Source organism: Marmota flaviventris, chromosome 2 (assembly GCF_047511675.1).
Source record: "Marmota flaviventris isolate mMarFla1 chromosome 2, mMarFla1.hap1, whole genome shotgun sequence".
NCBI lineage: Eukaryota > Metazoa > Chordata > Mammalia > Rodentia > Sciuridae > Marmota > Marmota flaviventris.
The window spans coordinates 90,702,467-90,719,521 of NC_092499.1; the positions used below are offsets into that span (position 1 = coordinate 90,702,467).

Here is a 17,055-nt window from a genome sequence, read left to right on the forward strand (position 1 = left end):
AGAAGAATCTAACACTGATTACTGAAAAAATCTTATCAAATGGTCCAGGGCATATAATATTCCCTGGTAAACAAGTACTACCTCTATCACTGCTACTTCTAGATACCATCAGACAGCACGTTATTCTATAACTGTGTTGTATAGTTTATGATACATTGCACACATTCATCTTGACATTTCATCCTCACTTTCACTGGAGCAGATAAATTTTTAATTTTTTTTTTAATTTTTAGTTGTAGATGGACACAATACCTTTATTTTATTTATTTATGTGGTGCTGAGGATGGAATCCGGTGCTCCAGGCACGTGAGGCAAGTGCTCTACCACTGAGCCACAACCCTAGCCTGGAGCACATATCTTTATCCTTAGCTTATAGAGGAGAAAACTGCTGAGGACAAGCTTAGTAGCGCACATGAGACTACACTAGTTCAAGGTAATGACTACTTTTAGCATTTTGATATATTTCCAGTCATTTTTCTGTGAATAGGATTTTTTTCTTTATAAAACTGTAGTCATAAAGTGTCTAAACAACTTTGCATTAGTTTTTAAACATTAATATTTCCTCACAGGATTAAAAATTTGAAGCTGGCTGTGGTGGTACATGCCTGTAATCCCAGTTATTCAAGAGGCAGTGTCAGGAGGATCGAAAGTTGAGGCCAGTCTCACTCACTGAGTGAGACCATGTCTCAAAATAAAATAAAAAAGGCTGGCAGTGTAGCACAGTGATAATACACTTGCCTTGTATACATGAGGCCCTGGGTTTGTTTCCCAGGATTGTAAGAACAAAACAAAACTCTGAAAACCGGAGGGAAGTATGTATCAATGTAGTTTGCCATTTCCTGTTAGGCATTTAACAGTTTTGTTTCTTGGGAGTAGGGTTGTAACTTAGTTGTAGACTACCTACTTAGCATGTGTGAAGCTCTGGGTTCAATCTCAGCATTAAAAACAAATAGCTTTCCTTTCTTGCTATTATAAATAGGCTGAGATAGATATCAGTGAACAAATACATACTTTAAAATTTTAATCTTCTTTGAGGGCTGGGTTTGTAATTCAGTGGTAGAGTGCTTGCCCAGCTCATGTGAAGCACTGGGTTCGATTCTCCGCACTGCATATAAATAAGTAAAAAAAAGTAAAGGTCCACTGACAACTAAAAAAAATTATTTTTTCAAAATTTTAATCTTCTTTGAATTATTGAAAAACGAAGTTAGATCTTCATTTCTACTCTTAAAAATTTCCATTTAAAATTCCATGCCTTCCTTAAGTATGAAGCCTGTTTTATTTTCATTTAGTTAAATCATTGACATATTATCATTAAGATTGCTTGCTGGTCTTTCAAACTGCTATCTTTGAAACTGCTGTGCCTTCTCAGGGAATGGAAATTAGCCTGTTGAACCAAAACATTGCAATTTATTGGGTGCAGTTTTGTATTGGGTGCAGTCTTGCCTCAGCTTTGACTGGAATTCAAACTATTTAAATGGGAACTACATGGAGTACACTACTATCTAACCTGCTGCCACTACCTATACCCCTCCTTCATGACTTTCAGAGGAGGGTGAGGAAAGGGAGAGGAAGTCTGTTGAAATCAAATCAATTTCTTAGAGTCCTGTATCACCTCAGTCTTTCATTTGCTCACACAATGAATATTCATATCTTTGATAACTTATAATTTATGAATCTAACAACAGACTTTAGGTTGCAAATTCTTATCTGCAATATCCACAGGTCTTCATGGTAGAAGGGCTTATATATCACAGCATTTTTCAAAATTACTTGACTATGGAATCCTTTTTAGCCCTCTAAACACTTATTAATTATCCCCATGATTGTGTGCTACAGGACACAGATGAAAAGAAAAGGTAAAAATGGCATTCAGCAAAACTCATTAACCATTCTAGTTTTTCAAATAAAATCATTTTTCAAATTAATAAGAGATAATTTCTTAATGTGATTAATTTATAAAATATTAAATCAATACTTCAGAGGATATCTTAATGTGAAATAAGAAAGCTAACCAGAGAAACTTGGTACACCCACTTCTCAGTATGATAAAAGTAATCATGAATATAACTAATACAGCAGATACCTAGAAGACTTAGGAGAATTTACTGAAAAGGGTCTAGAGTCAAATGACCAGATACAAATAAAAATTCAAAACTCCATAGCTGCTTTATATACTCAGCCCAAGAATATAAAGGAAAAAAATCTTATTCACAAGAGCAGCTGAGTATAAAATTCCTAAGGACAACATTAAGAAGAATTATATAGGATATGTAGGAGTAAATCATCCCTTTCTAGGATATATTAAAGAGGGTCTGACTCAAAGAAGTGCTGAAGTCCTGCTTGGGAAGAGCAAATATGAAAATATAACTTAGAGATATAATATAGTTCCAATGCAAATGGATTCCTAAAGGATTTTTTTTTGACATAACTAACAAAGTAATTTTAAAGTTCTCAAAGAATAAGAAAAAATTGTAGTACTTGGAAAATAAACGGAAATGACCTGAGAAGGGTGTGACACGACCATATGTTAAAAAGTATTTAAAAGTGACATTACTTAAGACAGTATGGTGCTGGCATGAGAATTTACAAACAAAAAGGATTCAAGATAGTGAATTAGAGAAAGGCTGCATTTCCAGGTGTTCTATGGCTCAGGATTCAAGCAGTGGGAGTACTCCCTCTCAGTGAGGTTCTGGGAATCTACAAGGACACTACAAGTTTACAGGGTAGAGATTCTGCTGCTGAACTAAACCCAGCCAAGACACAATGCACCTTACTCCACACACAAAATAACCACACTTGAACTTCAGCGATACTTCCATACCAAGAATAGAAGAGACAAAACCTCCAAACTAACAACCAGACCACAAGGAGGAGTGGGTAGGGGGCCACTCATGGACAGTCACGCCTACAATAAAAGCAAAATTAACATAAAGGCTACAGATGCCACACCTACAAGGGGTATCAAGGTAGATCACTCCAGGGCACTTTGGCAAGAGAAGACTGTCCTAAAAAGGCCCACACATAAAAGTGGAAGAGAAATCCATCCCAATAGATGCATAAAACCCAATACAGGAATAAAAAAATATGAAAACCGAGGTAACATAACACCTATTAAAGTTCATAATTCACCAGCAACTGACTTCAAAGATGTTGAAATGGATGAAATATCAGAAAAAGAATTCAAAGAATGATTATAAAAATGATCAATGAACCAAGGAAACACAGAAAAACAAATAAATGAAATAAGGAAGTCAGCATAGAATATGAATGAGAAATTCGATAAGGAGAAACCATGACCATAATATATAGAACTCTGGGACAACATTTAGAGATCAAATTTAAGAATCATTGGAATTAAAGAGGCTTGTGAGATGTACACAATGGCATGAATTATTTTTCAGGGAAATAACAACAGAAAAATTTTCTAACCTTGAGAGGTGTCCCCCAAAAGCTCATGTGTGAAACAATGTAAGAAGCTTTAGAGGAAAAACAATTGGATTATAAAAGCCTTAATCACTGACTTAATCCCCTGGGATTAACTGAGTGGTAACTGAAAGCAGGTATGGTGTGATTGAAAGAGGTGGGTCCCTGGGGGCATGGCCTTGGGATGTATATTTTGTTTCTAGCAAGTGGGGTCTCTCTTTGCTTCCTGGATCATCATGTGAGTTGCTTCCCTCTGTGACACACTCTGATATGATTTTCAGTCTTACCTCAAGCCCTAAGGAATGGAGCCTGTTGTCTGTGGATTGAGACTTCTGAAACTGTGAACCCCTCAATAAACTTTTCCTCCTAAAATAGTTCTGGTCAGATCTTTTAGTCACAGCAGTGAAAATACTGACTGAAACAAAATTAGTACTGTGAAGTGGGGTTGTTGCTGTGACAAACCTGATTGTGTGGCTCAGAAGTTTTTTGAGTTTTTTGAAATTGTGGGAGGAATTATGCTTAAGCAGTGCACACTGGAAATGCTTTAAATTGTTGTAAGCTGAGCTTACTAGCCAATTCTGGTGGGAGCTCAGAAGACCAGAATGCCAATAGGACCATGGACAGTGAAGACAGGGCTTGAGAGGGTTTAGAGGAAAAGGAGGACACTATCAGTGATTGGACTAGAGGCCATTCACATGTTCTGGCTGAGAAGCTATCTGCATTTTGCTGGTGTCCTGGGACTTTCTGCAAGGCTGATTTTAAAAGTAACAGACTTCTTAATCTGGTGGAGGAAATTTCCAGACAGCAGAGCATTCAGGTGGTGGCATGGATATTCTTGGTGACTTTTAGCCAAACTTATTGTGATAATTAAGAGCAAAAAGCAGAACAGCAAGATTTGAAAAACTTGGACTTAAAAAGGTGGGTCTAAAACTGGGGCTAAGGAAGTTGCAGTTGTTAAAAACATTTTTTTAAACTTTATTTTATTTATTTATTTATTTTTATGTGGTGCTGAGGATCGACCTTGCATGTGCCAGGTGAGCGCTGTGCCGCTGAGCCATAACCTTAGCCCCAACATTTTCACCACTAAAGAAATGCTACTTTGCCTAGAGATAATAGGAATGATGGCTTGAGGGCATCTCAGGAGCTGGTAAGATCATACCCACCTCAGGCTCAAGGGAGTAAAAGTAGAAATTCTCTTGAGAAGAGACTAGTGGGGCACTCTTCTTATGCCTCCTTATGCCAAGGAGGCATAAGAAGTTTTTTTCAGCATACTCAGCTACCAGTGTCCCTGGAGGCTTGGCTGCTGCCTGAGATGGCGGCAGACCTTGGCATCAACCAGATGGTGATGGTTCTGCAGGAATGCAGGATGCTGGAGTTGGGGGGTCATGGAGGCTTCCAGGAAGATTTCAAGGGAAGGCCTGGAAGAGTAGGCAAAGTGCAGCAGGGTTACAGTCTCTGCGGGGCTGCCCCTGAAGGGCAAAGCATGGAGATGTGAGGAGGAAGCTGAAGCTGCAGTGGAGACCCCTAAGATTAAGAAATACCAGTAAAGTGGGACATGGTTCTAGGGAACCTGCAAGGATCCAGCAGAGACAAGCCAACAGAAAAGCCACTTGGGCTACAACCAAGAAGGCCACAGGGGCAGAACTACACAAGCCTTTTGAAGAGAACATCAGGAAGCCATGTACTTAATCCTGATACTGAACGTGGAGCTACAGGACATGTTTGCCCAGCTGGATTTCAGTCTTGCTTTGGTCCCATTCCTTCTTTCTATGTCTCTAATTTTGTGAATGGAAATGTTTATTCCATATCATTACATATTGGATAGTTTTTAAAAGCTTTTGATTTTTACAGGAACTCATTATTCAAGCTTGCCCTGAGTCTCAGAGGAGACTTTGGACTTGAACTTTGGGGTAATCTTGTAACTCGAGACTATGGGGACTCTTGGAGATGGACTAAATATATTTTGCATTGTGAGATGGTCATGAACTTTTAGGGGTCAGGGGTGGAATGTTATAGTTGGATGTGAGGTATCTCCCAAAAGCTCATGTGTGAGAAATGCAAGAAGCTTTAGAGAGAGATTGGATTATAAAAGCCTTAATCTGATCATTGAATTAATCCCCTGATGGGGATTAACTGAGTGGTAACTAAAGGCAGGCCGGGTGTGGCTGGAGAAGGTGGGTCCCTGGGGGCATGGCCTTGGGGTATATATTTTGTACCTGGCAAGTGGGTTCTCTCTTTGCTTCCTGATCATCTGAAACTGCGAGCCCCCAAATAAACTTTCCTCCTAAAATAGTTCTGGTCAGGTTTTTCAGTCCCAGTGGTGAAAAGCTAAAACAGGCATGAATCATTTTGCAGGGAAATAATAACAGAAAAATTTCCAAACTTTGAGAATGAGATGGACATCTAGATATAGAACACATTCAGACCCCAAACAGACAAGATCAACAAAGAACCTCTCCACAACACACAATTAAAGTGCCTAACATTCAAAATCAGGATAGAATTTTAAAAGCTGACTTCTAAGCTGGTACTACAGAAAATACCTAGATGGACAACTCATTTTAAGAGTAGCTAAGCAAATGAAAAATAGAGCCAAATTATACATTAGAAATAAGTCAAAATGGCAGGAATTAATAAAAATCTGTCTGTAATAACATTGAATGTAAATGGTTTCAACTCTCCAAATAAAAAGACCTAGACTGGCAGAAAGGATTAAAAGACAAGAATCAACTATATTTTGTTTGCAAGAGACTCATCTTATAGACTTACAGCTATAAGGAAAGTGAAAGGAGGGAATTTGATATACCATGCAAATGAATCCCCAAAACTAGCAGGAGTAAGCCATTCTCATATCTGACAGACTTCAAGCCAAAATTAATCAGAAGAGACCAAAGGAGGTAAAAGGAACAATCCAACAAAAAAAACACAATGGTAGTAAACATTTATGCCCAAATGTTGATGTACCTAATTACATAAAACTGACACTATTGGGCTGGGGTTGTGGCTCAAGCAGTAGCGTGCTTGCCTGGCGTGCGTGGGGCGCTGGGTTCTATCCTCAGCACCACATAAAAATAAAATAAAGATATTGTGTCCACCGAAAAACTAAAAAAATTTTTTTAAAAAGCCGACACTACTTGAATTAAAAACTCGGATAGACAGCAGTCTATCTAATATTGTACAAAGCAGTACAATAATACTGGGTGGTTTCAAAACACCTTTCTCAACAACAGATAGATCATCCATACATAAACTTAGTAAAGACTCTTCAGACTAAAAAATATTATAAATCAAATGGACTTAATAGACATCTATCTATAGAATATTTCATCCAACAACAGCCAAATACGTTTTCTTCTCAGTTGCTCATGGAACTTTCTCTAAAACAGACCACATTTCAGGCCATGAAGCAGTTCTCAGCAAGTACAAAAAAAAAAAGAAAATTTGATATAATTTCTTATCTGATCACGATGTGGTAAAATTAAATATCCACACCAAAAAAAAAAAAAAATCTACAGAAACTAAATAAACACATGCAGATAAACATGTGTTTTGAACAATGGATGGGTAATAGAAGAAATCAGGGGAAAAATTTAAAAATTCTTAGAATCAAATGAGAATAATGATGCAACATACCCAAACATCCATGACACTATGAAGGTGGTTCTAAGAGGAAAGTTTATAGCTATGAGTGCCTACATAAGAAAATCAGAAATATCCCAAATAAACAACCTAATGATACATTTCAAGGTCCTGGAAAAACAAGAGCAAATCAAATCCAAAACCAGGAAAGGAATAATTACTATCAGAAATGAAATCAATGAAATAGAGAATAAAAAAATACAAAGGATCAATGATATGAAGAGTTGGCTCTTTGAAAAGATAAACGAACAAACAAAAATATTTGTTCATAAATTTTAAGTATTCCTACATATAAAAAATCATCACAAAAAGCTAAAAGGCAAGCTTCCAGTCAGAAGAATATCTATAATAACCATGGAAAAGGATTAATCTTTGTTATTGTGAAAAATATTCAATATATCTATATTGAAAAGACCAATGAAAAGAAATGAAAGTTGAGCAAAGTTCACAGACAATTCACAAAGAAATATAGATGATTATATATATATTTTTAAGTTTAACCTCAATAAAAAAACCCAGCAAATTATGTTAATACTTTTTAGTTTTACTGACAAATTGGTGAAATAGTGATTTTTCAAAATGGGATTTGAATTTGAAATAACTTTTCTGGAAAAGAATATATTAAGTATAAATAAATGTAAGTAAATATATTTAGGAATATATAAGCCTAAAAACTATCTTTTTGATGCAGTAATTTATGCTCAGACTATTCTAAGAAAAAAAACCTAGAAATAAAAATTTATGACTAAAAACATTCATTGCAACATTATGTATAACTGCATAAAATTAGAAACAACCTAAATGCTATAGTTGTACTATAGAATATGATGCAATCATTGAAGTTACTTTTGAAGACTATTTAATGACATAAGAAAATATTCATTGTATTTTAAATGAAAAAAATCACTTAACTAGATTGTATTCATCATTTAATATATAGTTTTGTGAGCATGACTTCTATGTCTTCATATAAGTCTTTGTTAAAAATATGAACAGATGGATCCTGGAACAGGTGGAAAGGTCACCAAAGTCAGCCTCCCTCTTCTAGGTTAAAGCCAAGCTTCTTCAGGCCTGATGGCCCAACTGTCATTGTTCCATTAACTGAATTTTCATGTATCAATGGTTCTCAAAGGTTTCCTGGAGGAGGCTGTATAAGAATCACTCTCAGAGAGCCTGCCTCACAGAGATTCTGACTCAAGAGGTCTGAGAATAGACCCTCATATCTTTCTTTTTTAAAGGTCTCCAGGTGATCTGGTCTTCAGCCAGACTCAGGAACTCCAACTTTCTCATTCATAATTTCCTAAGGTTTGAAAAGTACATTGAATGCATTTTAGAGGTAAGTTTCTAGGTGTGAGATAAGGAAGAGAATTTTATAATTAACCCCTGCCCCTCATCTCTCCTGATACACTGCTACTTGCAGGTAAATAATGTAACAAGTTGACAAGCAGCAGACCTGTGGATCTGGCTGTGCTGACTGCTGTGGCCAACACAACAAACCTGCCCTCCTTCTCAGAAGTCCTGTCTCCTTAGTTCTTGAACACTAGCTGCTTACAGGCCCTCTCTATGCTTCCCCATCCTGCCTTCCATCTACTTTTAACTCTGAGGTCATGCTCATCTTTAATCAAATCCACATAATGCCTGTGACCAGGGCATGGTTCCTCCCCTCCAGTGCCAGTTGCTAAGGATTTTCTATATTTGATGCCTCACCTCCCACTCATTCCTCAACCCACTGCCATCTGGCTTCCATCACCACCACTTACAGACAAGGCTCTGGCCAAGGTTACCCTGGCTCCTGATGGCTAACCCATGGGTTTTTTTTTTTGTTTGTTTCAATCCTTTTCCCAGAAGCATCTGACCACCCTTCTCCCTTTCCGTGGCTTTTGTGGGGTCATTTGCTGTTCTGCTTGACTTGCACCAACTTCTTTTTTGGGAAATGCTTCTTAAGAAGCTGCCTTCCCTCATGCTTTGGCCATGTGGTTTGGAGGCTGCCCACCCTATCCAGGAGCTCCATCTCTCGCTCTAGGGATTAGTTCAGGGATTGGGTTTATGGCCATATGGAACCAGTGAGACTCAAATCTGAGACTTTTGCTGAATCTGTTGGGGAAAAGATTTCTTCTTTCCACTGGGGTTGCTGAGCTGCAGAACGTGAGTCTGTAACTCAAGATGGTCAACTGCACACACCACAAGGGGCAACTGCCTGAGAAAGAGCCAATATAGACAAAGCAGAGGGATGATAGTGAATCCTGATGGCATCACTTGGAGTCCTGGGTGTGCCTGAAGCTGGCACATCCTGGTCTGATCAGTCTTACGAAATTTTTTTCTCTCTTTTACTTCAGTCATCTCCAGTTAGATTTCGGTCATTTGTAACCCCCAAAATCCAATGGTAACTCTAGCTACCATTCTCCCTTGGCATTATTCCACTGCTCTGATGACTTTCCCCCTATGGTTTCCACAAGTTCCTTCTCCTCTCACTTTCAAATGCTAGTGTTCCTTACAATCCTAGACACTGGCTCCCAAATACTGATGCTCCCAAATCCATAATAGCCTAGATATTCCACTGAGCTCGGAATGCCCCTATCAGCCCTCACAGACATCTTCCCTTAGTGTCCACTCAAATACAACAGGCTTGAATGTAAATGGATAATTATGCCCATCCTTCCTCTTCTTGTGTCCCAATCTCAGTGAATGGCTCAACCACCACTAGCTATCCCAGAAACCTGGGCTTAATTGCTGACACTCCCCCACCCTTACTCCCTTTTCCTTTTTGGGCAACTATTTTTGGAACATTCCTCAGTGTCCAGCTTTAGGTTACATTCTCAAGGAGGTCTTTTCCAGCCCCTAAGCCTGCATGTTATGTCCTACATGTGACCTGGACAGACTGTTTCTTGTATCTTGGCCTTTGTCACCAAGAGCAACAATGGCCTGTTGATTCTTTTTCACATTATCCATGAGCGTGAGTTCTATGATAGCTGTGCCAACCCCTAAAATCAATATTATCTGAAAAAAATGAATATCAGGACCTGTAGGTGTGATCTTATATTGTATGCTGCAAATATAGTCTATTATTTTATAAAAATTAAATATCTCAACATTCTAGAGAGATCTGTAGAGGGCATGGTATTTGGCACAGAAGACTATAATTTTCATCTGGATAAGAGCAAGAACAACCAAATCAGGCACTTAGTGTTTCTTTAATGGAATTTTTGTTTGTTTTTAATAAATGGATGCCACCAGCCTGCCTCCTAATGAATGCCTTCACTTTCCTTCTCTTTACTCAGTCTAGAGGCTTGTCAAAGGAATAAATTAGGGCTTTTTTCCTACACTGAATCCATTTCCCCTCTTTTTGGGGAAAATTAAGACATTTTTCTGCTTTTAATTTTCTGATACTTTGCATATTCTTCATCATCTCTTCAAAATCACCAAATTCTTTGAGCATAATTGCAAATTCTTTCTTTTTTGTGCATATTTTTTTATTTATATATGACAGTGGAATGCATTGCAATTCTTATTACACATACAGAGCACAATTTTTCATATCTCCAGTTGTATACAAAGTATATTCACACCAATTCGTGTCTTCATACCTGTACTTTGGATAATGATCATCACGCTCCACCATCATTAATAACTCCATGCCCCCTCCCTTCCCTCCAACCCCTCTGCCCTATCTAGAGTTTGTCTATTCCTCCCATACTCCCTCTCTGTATTCTACTATGAATCAGCCTCCTTATATCAAAGAAAACATTCGGCATTTTTTTTGGGGGGATTAGCTACTTCACTTAGCATTGTCTTCTCCAACTCCATCCATTTACCTGCAAATGCCATGATTTTATTCTCTTTTATTGCTGAGAAACATTCCATTGTGTATATATGCCACATTTTTTTTATCCATTTATCTATTGAAGGGCATCCAGGTTGGTTCCACATTTAGCTATTGTGAATTGTGCTGCTATAAACATTAATGTGGCTGTGTCCCTATAGTATGCTGTTTTTTAAGTCCTTTGGGTATAGACCAAGGAGAGGGATAGCTGGGTCAAATGATGGTTCCATTCCCAATTTTCCAAGAAATCTCCATACTGCTTTCCATATTGGTTGCACCAATTTGCAATTCCACCAGCAGTGTATGAGTGTACCTTTTCCCCCACATCCTGGCCAACACTTATTGTTGTTTGTCTTCATAATAGCTGCCATTCTGATTGGAGTGAGATGAAATCTTAGAGTGGTTTTGATTTGCATTTCTCCAATTGCTAGGGATAATGAACATTTTTTCATATATTTGTTGATTGATTGTATAACATCTTCTGAGAAGTGTCTTTCCAGATCTTTGCTGAACTTTTGCAGGACCTGGGCTCTGGGGATGGGGACATCAGATTGCTCTACCTAAGTTATTTTGGGGGGTGGGGGATGGGGGTAAATTGAACCCAGGACCTCCTATATACCAGGCAGGCATTAAATCCTCAGCCTTTTTTATTTTGAGATAAGGTTTGGCTAAATAGTCCAGGCAGACCTCAAATTTGGATCCTCCTGCCTTAGCTTCCCCAGTAGCTTGGATTATAGGTATGTACTAGAGCACCCAGATCTCCTTTGGGTTTTAATCCCTTCTCAAACAGGGTGGGGTTATAATAATAATAATAGAATATTTTCTTTAAGAGAAAAGAAGGAAGCAAAATAATAGCAGAGTAGTTCTTCTTTCTATTAATGTTGCAGCAACAGCCCCAAGCAGTGGGCCTATCACTTCCTGATTCTTTGTTTTGTTCTAATCATACCTAAAAATTCTCCTTTATTATCCCAAGCCCACTCCAGTTTTTGACCCTTTGTACTATCCATAAAACTTGTTTCTACGTTGCATGTGAGCCCCTGTCCTTTTCCCCTATTAAACACTATATTTAAGTGATAATATTTAAAGTTTTAAAACACAACTATATTATCAAGCATTTGTATAAGAAAATATTGATCATAGCTTGAGATTACTAACCTGAGTGCTATGAATAATGAACAGGTTTGTACACTGACCAGCATACACAGGGGGAAAAACACAGAGGGATTCATGGTGGCTACTTGTTCTCCCTCTCTCATGTTTACTATAGTTGTTTTTGCCCTTGTGTTCCTTTAGCTTATTTCTACTTTGTTTTCTTTTTAGCATCCATTTTTCTTTTTAAATTATTGCACTGGGACTAATTACAGAATTATGGAAATTTAAAAAATCAGAGGCCATTTGGTGTTGGAAGAGTGAATTGTTTCTTTCTTTTTTAATTTTATAGAAATACAATTCATATACCAAAAAATGCACCCTTAAAATGCTATAGTCTTGGGCTGGGTATATAGCTCAGAGACAGAGCACTTGCCTAGCATGGATGAGGTCCTGGGTTCCATCCCCAGCACCATAAAACAAAACAAAACAAAACCCCCTCAAGTTGTACAACTAACACATTATCCAATTTCAGAACATTTTCATCACTTTAAGAAGAAGCCCAGTAATAGTCTTCCTTCATTCCTTTTGTAAGCTGGATATTCAATTGTCCCAGCACCACTTGTTGAAAAGACTATTCCTTCCCCTACTGAATTGTCAAATTGTTTTTGACAAATTTCCCCTTATCAAAAACCAACTGACCATAAACGTGAAGGTTTGGTCTTGGACACTCAATTGCATACCATTGGTCTAGCTGTCTACCCTTCTGCCAGTGTTGAATGTATTGTTTGCATGGCTATACAGTAAGTTTTGAATCAGAAAGTATGAGTTCTCCAAACTTTGTTTTTTCAAGACTGTTTTACAGTTTTGGCTATCCTGGGTACATAAGAATTATAGAATCAGCCTGACAATTTCTGATCAAAAAACAATAACAAAAAAAGTGAATTACATTCTTAATAGAAAATGTGTTGAGACTATGAATAAATTTTGGGGAGTATTGCCATCTTAACAACATGTCTTCTAATCCAATGATACAGGATGTTTTTCCATTTATTTAGGTCTTCCTTAATCTCTTCCAATAACATTACATAGTTTTCAACGTAGAAGTCTTGGTTGCTACTGTAAATGGAATTGCTTTCATTTTCCTTTGGGATTATCACCCCTGAGGTACTTCTTCAGTCCCCCATCTGAATCAAATTCATGTATCCTGTGGCCTCACCATGCTTCCTGTCCACACTGATTTTCTGAACCTCTCAGGTCCACCTTACATCCATTGCCTAAGGACAAAGCCACTTAACTCAGGGAAGGTTTCAAGCACACTGGCTTCTTTTCAGGTGATTCTTCCCTCATCTATGGCCTGCATAGGGCTCCAGTACCTACTGAGAAGTAGTCAATTTTTTTTTTAATATTTATTTTTCAGTTATCGGCGGACACAACATCTTTGTTTGTATGTGGTGTTGAGGATCGAACCCAGGCCGCACGCATGCCAGGCGAGCACGCTACCACTTGAGCCACATCCCCAGCCCCAGAAGTAGTCAATTTGGATGTGGTTGCTAGGAGTTGAATCTCAGAACCCTTCTTAAAACTATACTTAGCTATTCCACAAAGTTTCCCCTAGATAATGAAACTCTTATAAGAATATAATGAAATAGTAATTTTGGGGGAAAAACTGATCCTTGTTCCCATGAATTGAGTTGTGTTCCCCTACATCAGGTCTGCTTATTAATCAGGCTGTGGGAGTGGAGAGAGGGCTGCATTGCTTCCAGGTTGGGACTCCCTAATTACACACAAGCACAACAGCAGACAAACAGGAAGAAGTGCCTGGGGTGCTGTGGACATGCCACTACTAAATTATATCAGTGTTATGCTCTTATTCAATGTATGCTCAAAAAAAAAAAAAAATCCTCCTCCCACTCTTGTACAACTTGGTTGTAATACTTTATTATCCCAGCACTTTATAAACTGGTATTACTAAGACCTCAAATGTACCATCTGTTTGTCATCTTTGGAAGAGCCAGTTACTGTAATATATTGATAGTTCATTTCTGAGTATCTGGGATAACATATTTAATAATATGTTCACTTTACTAATAAACACCAAATAAAATAATTTTAACCTTATTTTCTTCAGTCTTCCTTCATAGTCAATTTACTGTCTAAAATTAAATTCCAGTACACAGTGTACTTGATTTGTGAGTTCATTCACAATGTATTTGCAGGCCTAGATTTAACATATTTCCTATAGTGACAACTACTTTATTTGTAGAAACTATGTAGGTCACTGGAGTGGAGAAAAAGAGGTCACTACTTAACAGAAATGGCATGTGTCCAAATATAGATGCAATTTTCTAAACACCTGTTGATCATCAAATGATGAAGAGACTGTTAAAATTTCCAAAACCCTGGACGCAAAGCTTAAATGATCAGTCACTTTATTTCAATTGATATGGAGTTTGACCCAGAAAAACAAGTCTTACCAAAAAAAAAAAAAAAAAAAAAAAAAAAAAAAAAAAAAAGAAGAAGAAGCTTTAATAAGCTGGCTGCTTTAGAAATAAAATGATTTTAAAAGCAATCAGCTTCAATGTAAATTATTTCTCATCAAGTTACTCAGAGGAAGCTATAAGATTTGAACCACAGGGCAAGCACGGCAATAGCTTCCGGAGACACAGTAAGCAGAACAAATATTTTCAGTTGTCAAGGGTGAGCGGGAAGGGAATGATCCACCTAAGAAATGGAAACTAACAAATAGTAACTTGACACTCCCCCTTAGTTACACAGACTGGTGAGGCTGCTACACACAGCTAACTTCCTACCGTCGGGTAAAGAGGCTGTGCAAAAGCTGAACGAAGGCTGGACTCCGCGAGGGTGGAACATATAAGGGCTTCAGGGGACCGGGGCTTGGGCAATACCCTCTAATGTTGTGTTCATTCATTCATTAAAGCTATGAGCCAGTCCCGTGCTAGGAACTTACCCGTCCAAATCTGACTCCATGGCCCATTCTGAATCCCACACCTCTGTCTCCATTTCCAGCCCTAGGCATCACTCCCTTATCAAGAAGATGCTTATTATATCGTCGCAATCCTTCCCTTTCCTGGGCCCCCAGGCAAGGGTGACAGAATTCAGCCAGCCAGAGGAACGCCTTTTCAACAGCAAGGAAGATGGACTCGAGCACGCAGGAGATGGGTTCCAGGGCCCCAGGCCGTGTGAGGAGAGCAAGCTCGGACTTTAGGCGACCTCGCCCGGAGATGGAGCTGAGAGCACCGTGCTCCGAGGGGTACTGAGGTCAGATCGATACCGAAGGGGGAAGAAGTGGCGAGGGAGGAAGAGGCACCACAGGTTGCGGGAGGGCGATGGGAAGCTGGTGACCACAGGCGCACGTGGGGAGGACCCGCCCAGGTGGTGGGGGAAGGGGCTCTGGCAGGGGCGAGGAGGATTACCTGATGAAGGTGGTCTTGCCAGTGCTGTACTGGCCCACCAGCAGGATCATGGGCTTGTTTTCGAAATCTGCGTCCTCCAGCGCAGGCGAGTGGAACTCGTGGAAACGGTACGCCTCCTCCAGGGGCAACACCTTGCGCAGGTAGAGCGAGCGCAGGCCTCCGGTCACTGTCTGCACAGCGTCCGTGCCGCCCGAGCGCTCGCGCCCACCGGCTTGCCGCCCCATCCAGCTGAACATCCTGTAGCTCGTTAACGTTCCACGCTCACAACCAGCTTGGGGTTAGACCCTCGGTTCGCACTGAGCCGCCACAGCCGCACTCGCCGCAGCCCCGGCCTGGCCCCGCCTCGCCCCGCTACAGCCAATCTCCGGGCGATACGTCACGGGCGTACGTTCATTATTCAGAAGAACTCTCTCAGGTCCTTCCTCATTGGGTCTCTGCCAGAGAGGGTGGAGGCATTAGCCAATGGGGAGGAGGCTCTTAATGAATTATTGATGACCAAGTCCTTCTTGAGGGCTGGGCGGGGAGAGGATGCAGCCTGGGCTGAGACGCGTCATCCGAAGGGCCTACTCTGTCACCGGGGCCCCACCTCTGGCCAGGTGGCGTAGGCTTCCGGGCAAATCTGAACTGGCAAGGACTAGCCTCTGGAGACAGCTCTGTCTCCTAAGACGTTACTCTTTCCAAGCCTTTGGATGTTGATACTGAGGACGAAAAATTCAGAAAGCTGATGAGCAGGGTTTTTACTTGCCGCCGGCAGGTTACTCTAACCCTGTTTTACTGGTGAAGATAATTGACATAACTGACAAAAATTGAAGGAGGGAAAGTGGACTTCAATCTATTTGGGTAGATATTTCTTCTACTTCGCCACTCTGCCTCCGTTAATTGTTAATTGTCAATCGATGGCCATTTTCCTTTAGTTTTCTATAAAACCGAAGATTCAGTAAATTTTTTTTTTTGTAAAATCGAAGGTTCAGACATCACCCTCATTATTACAGTATCCTCATTATTACAATCTAATTTCAACATACTGACATACAAGACACTTTTGTCCCTTCCTAGCTGTCTCTTTTCTAGATTAAAAGGACACTTACCTAAATAGGGATTGAGAAAAATAATCAGTATCACCTTTAATATCCTAGGTTATGGTTTAAGAATATTTCTCAGTTGTTTTAGATGATTTCTTAAGTGTAATCAACAGGGTCATCTATATAAGAATAACCCGAGATGCTTGTTAAAATGCAGATTCACAGTCCACAGTCCAGACCTACTGAGTTAAAATATTGAGGAGAGAGGGAGTTCAACAAGTGCCCAGACTATTCTGATATACTCTAAATTTGGGAAAATATGATGTTCTGCATTACTTATCCCCCACTCCCATGGTGAGGATCAACCCAGGACCTTAGGCATGCTAGGCAAGCACTCTACCACTGAGCTACACTCTCAGCTCCTATATTACTTTTTTTTTTTTTTTTTTTTTTTTAGTTATAGGTGGACACGATGTCTTTATTTTTTGCTTTATGTGGTGCTGAGGATCAAACCCAGTGCCTCACACATGCTAGGTGAGCACTCTACTTCTGAGCCATAACCCCAGCCCCCTACATTACTTCTTGAACTTGATAGAAATTCAGATTCAGTAGGTATGGGGTAGGG

The 17,055-nt window shown here is 39.4% G+C and overlaps 1 protein-coding gene across 1 annotated transcript in view; it reads right to left on the reverse strand.

Annotated features, from left to right (window-relative positions):
- The window catches only part of Ehd4 (EH domain containing 4), an 86,346-nt gene extending 70,611 nt beyond the window's left edge, over positions 1-15,735 (reverse strand). Inside the window, exon 1 of the mRNA XM_027925627.2 lies at positions 15,409-15,735. Coding sequence (XP_027781428.1) covers positions 15,409-15,644 — 236 coding nt within the window. The 5' untranslated portion in view covers positions 15,645-15,735. The remainder of the gene's footprint in view (positions 1-15,408) is intronic.
- Positions 15,736-17,055: the final 1,320 nt, after the last annotated feature.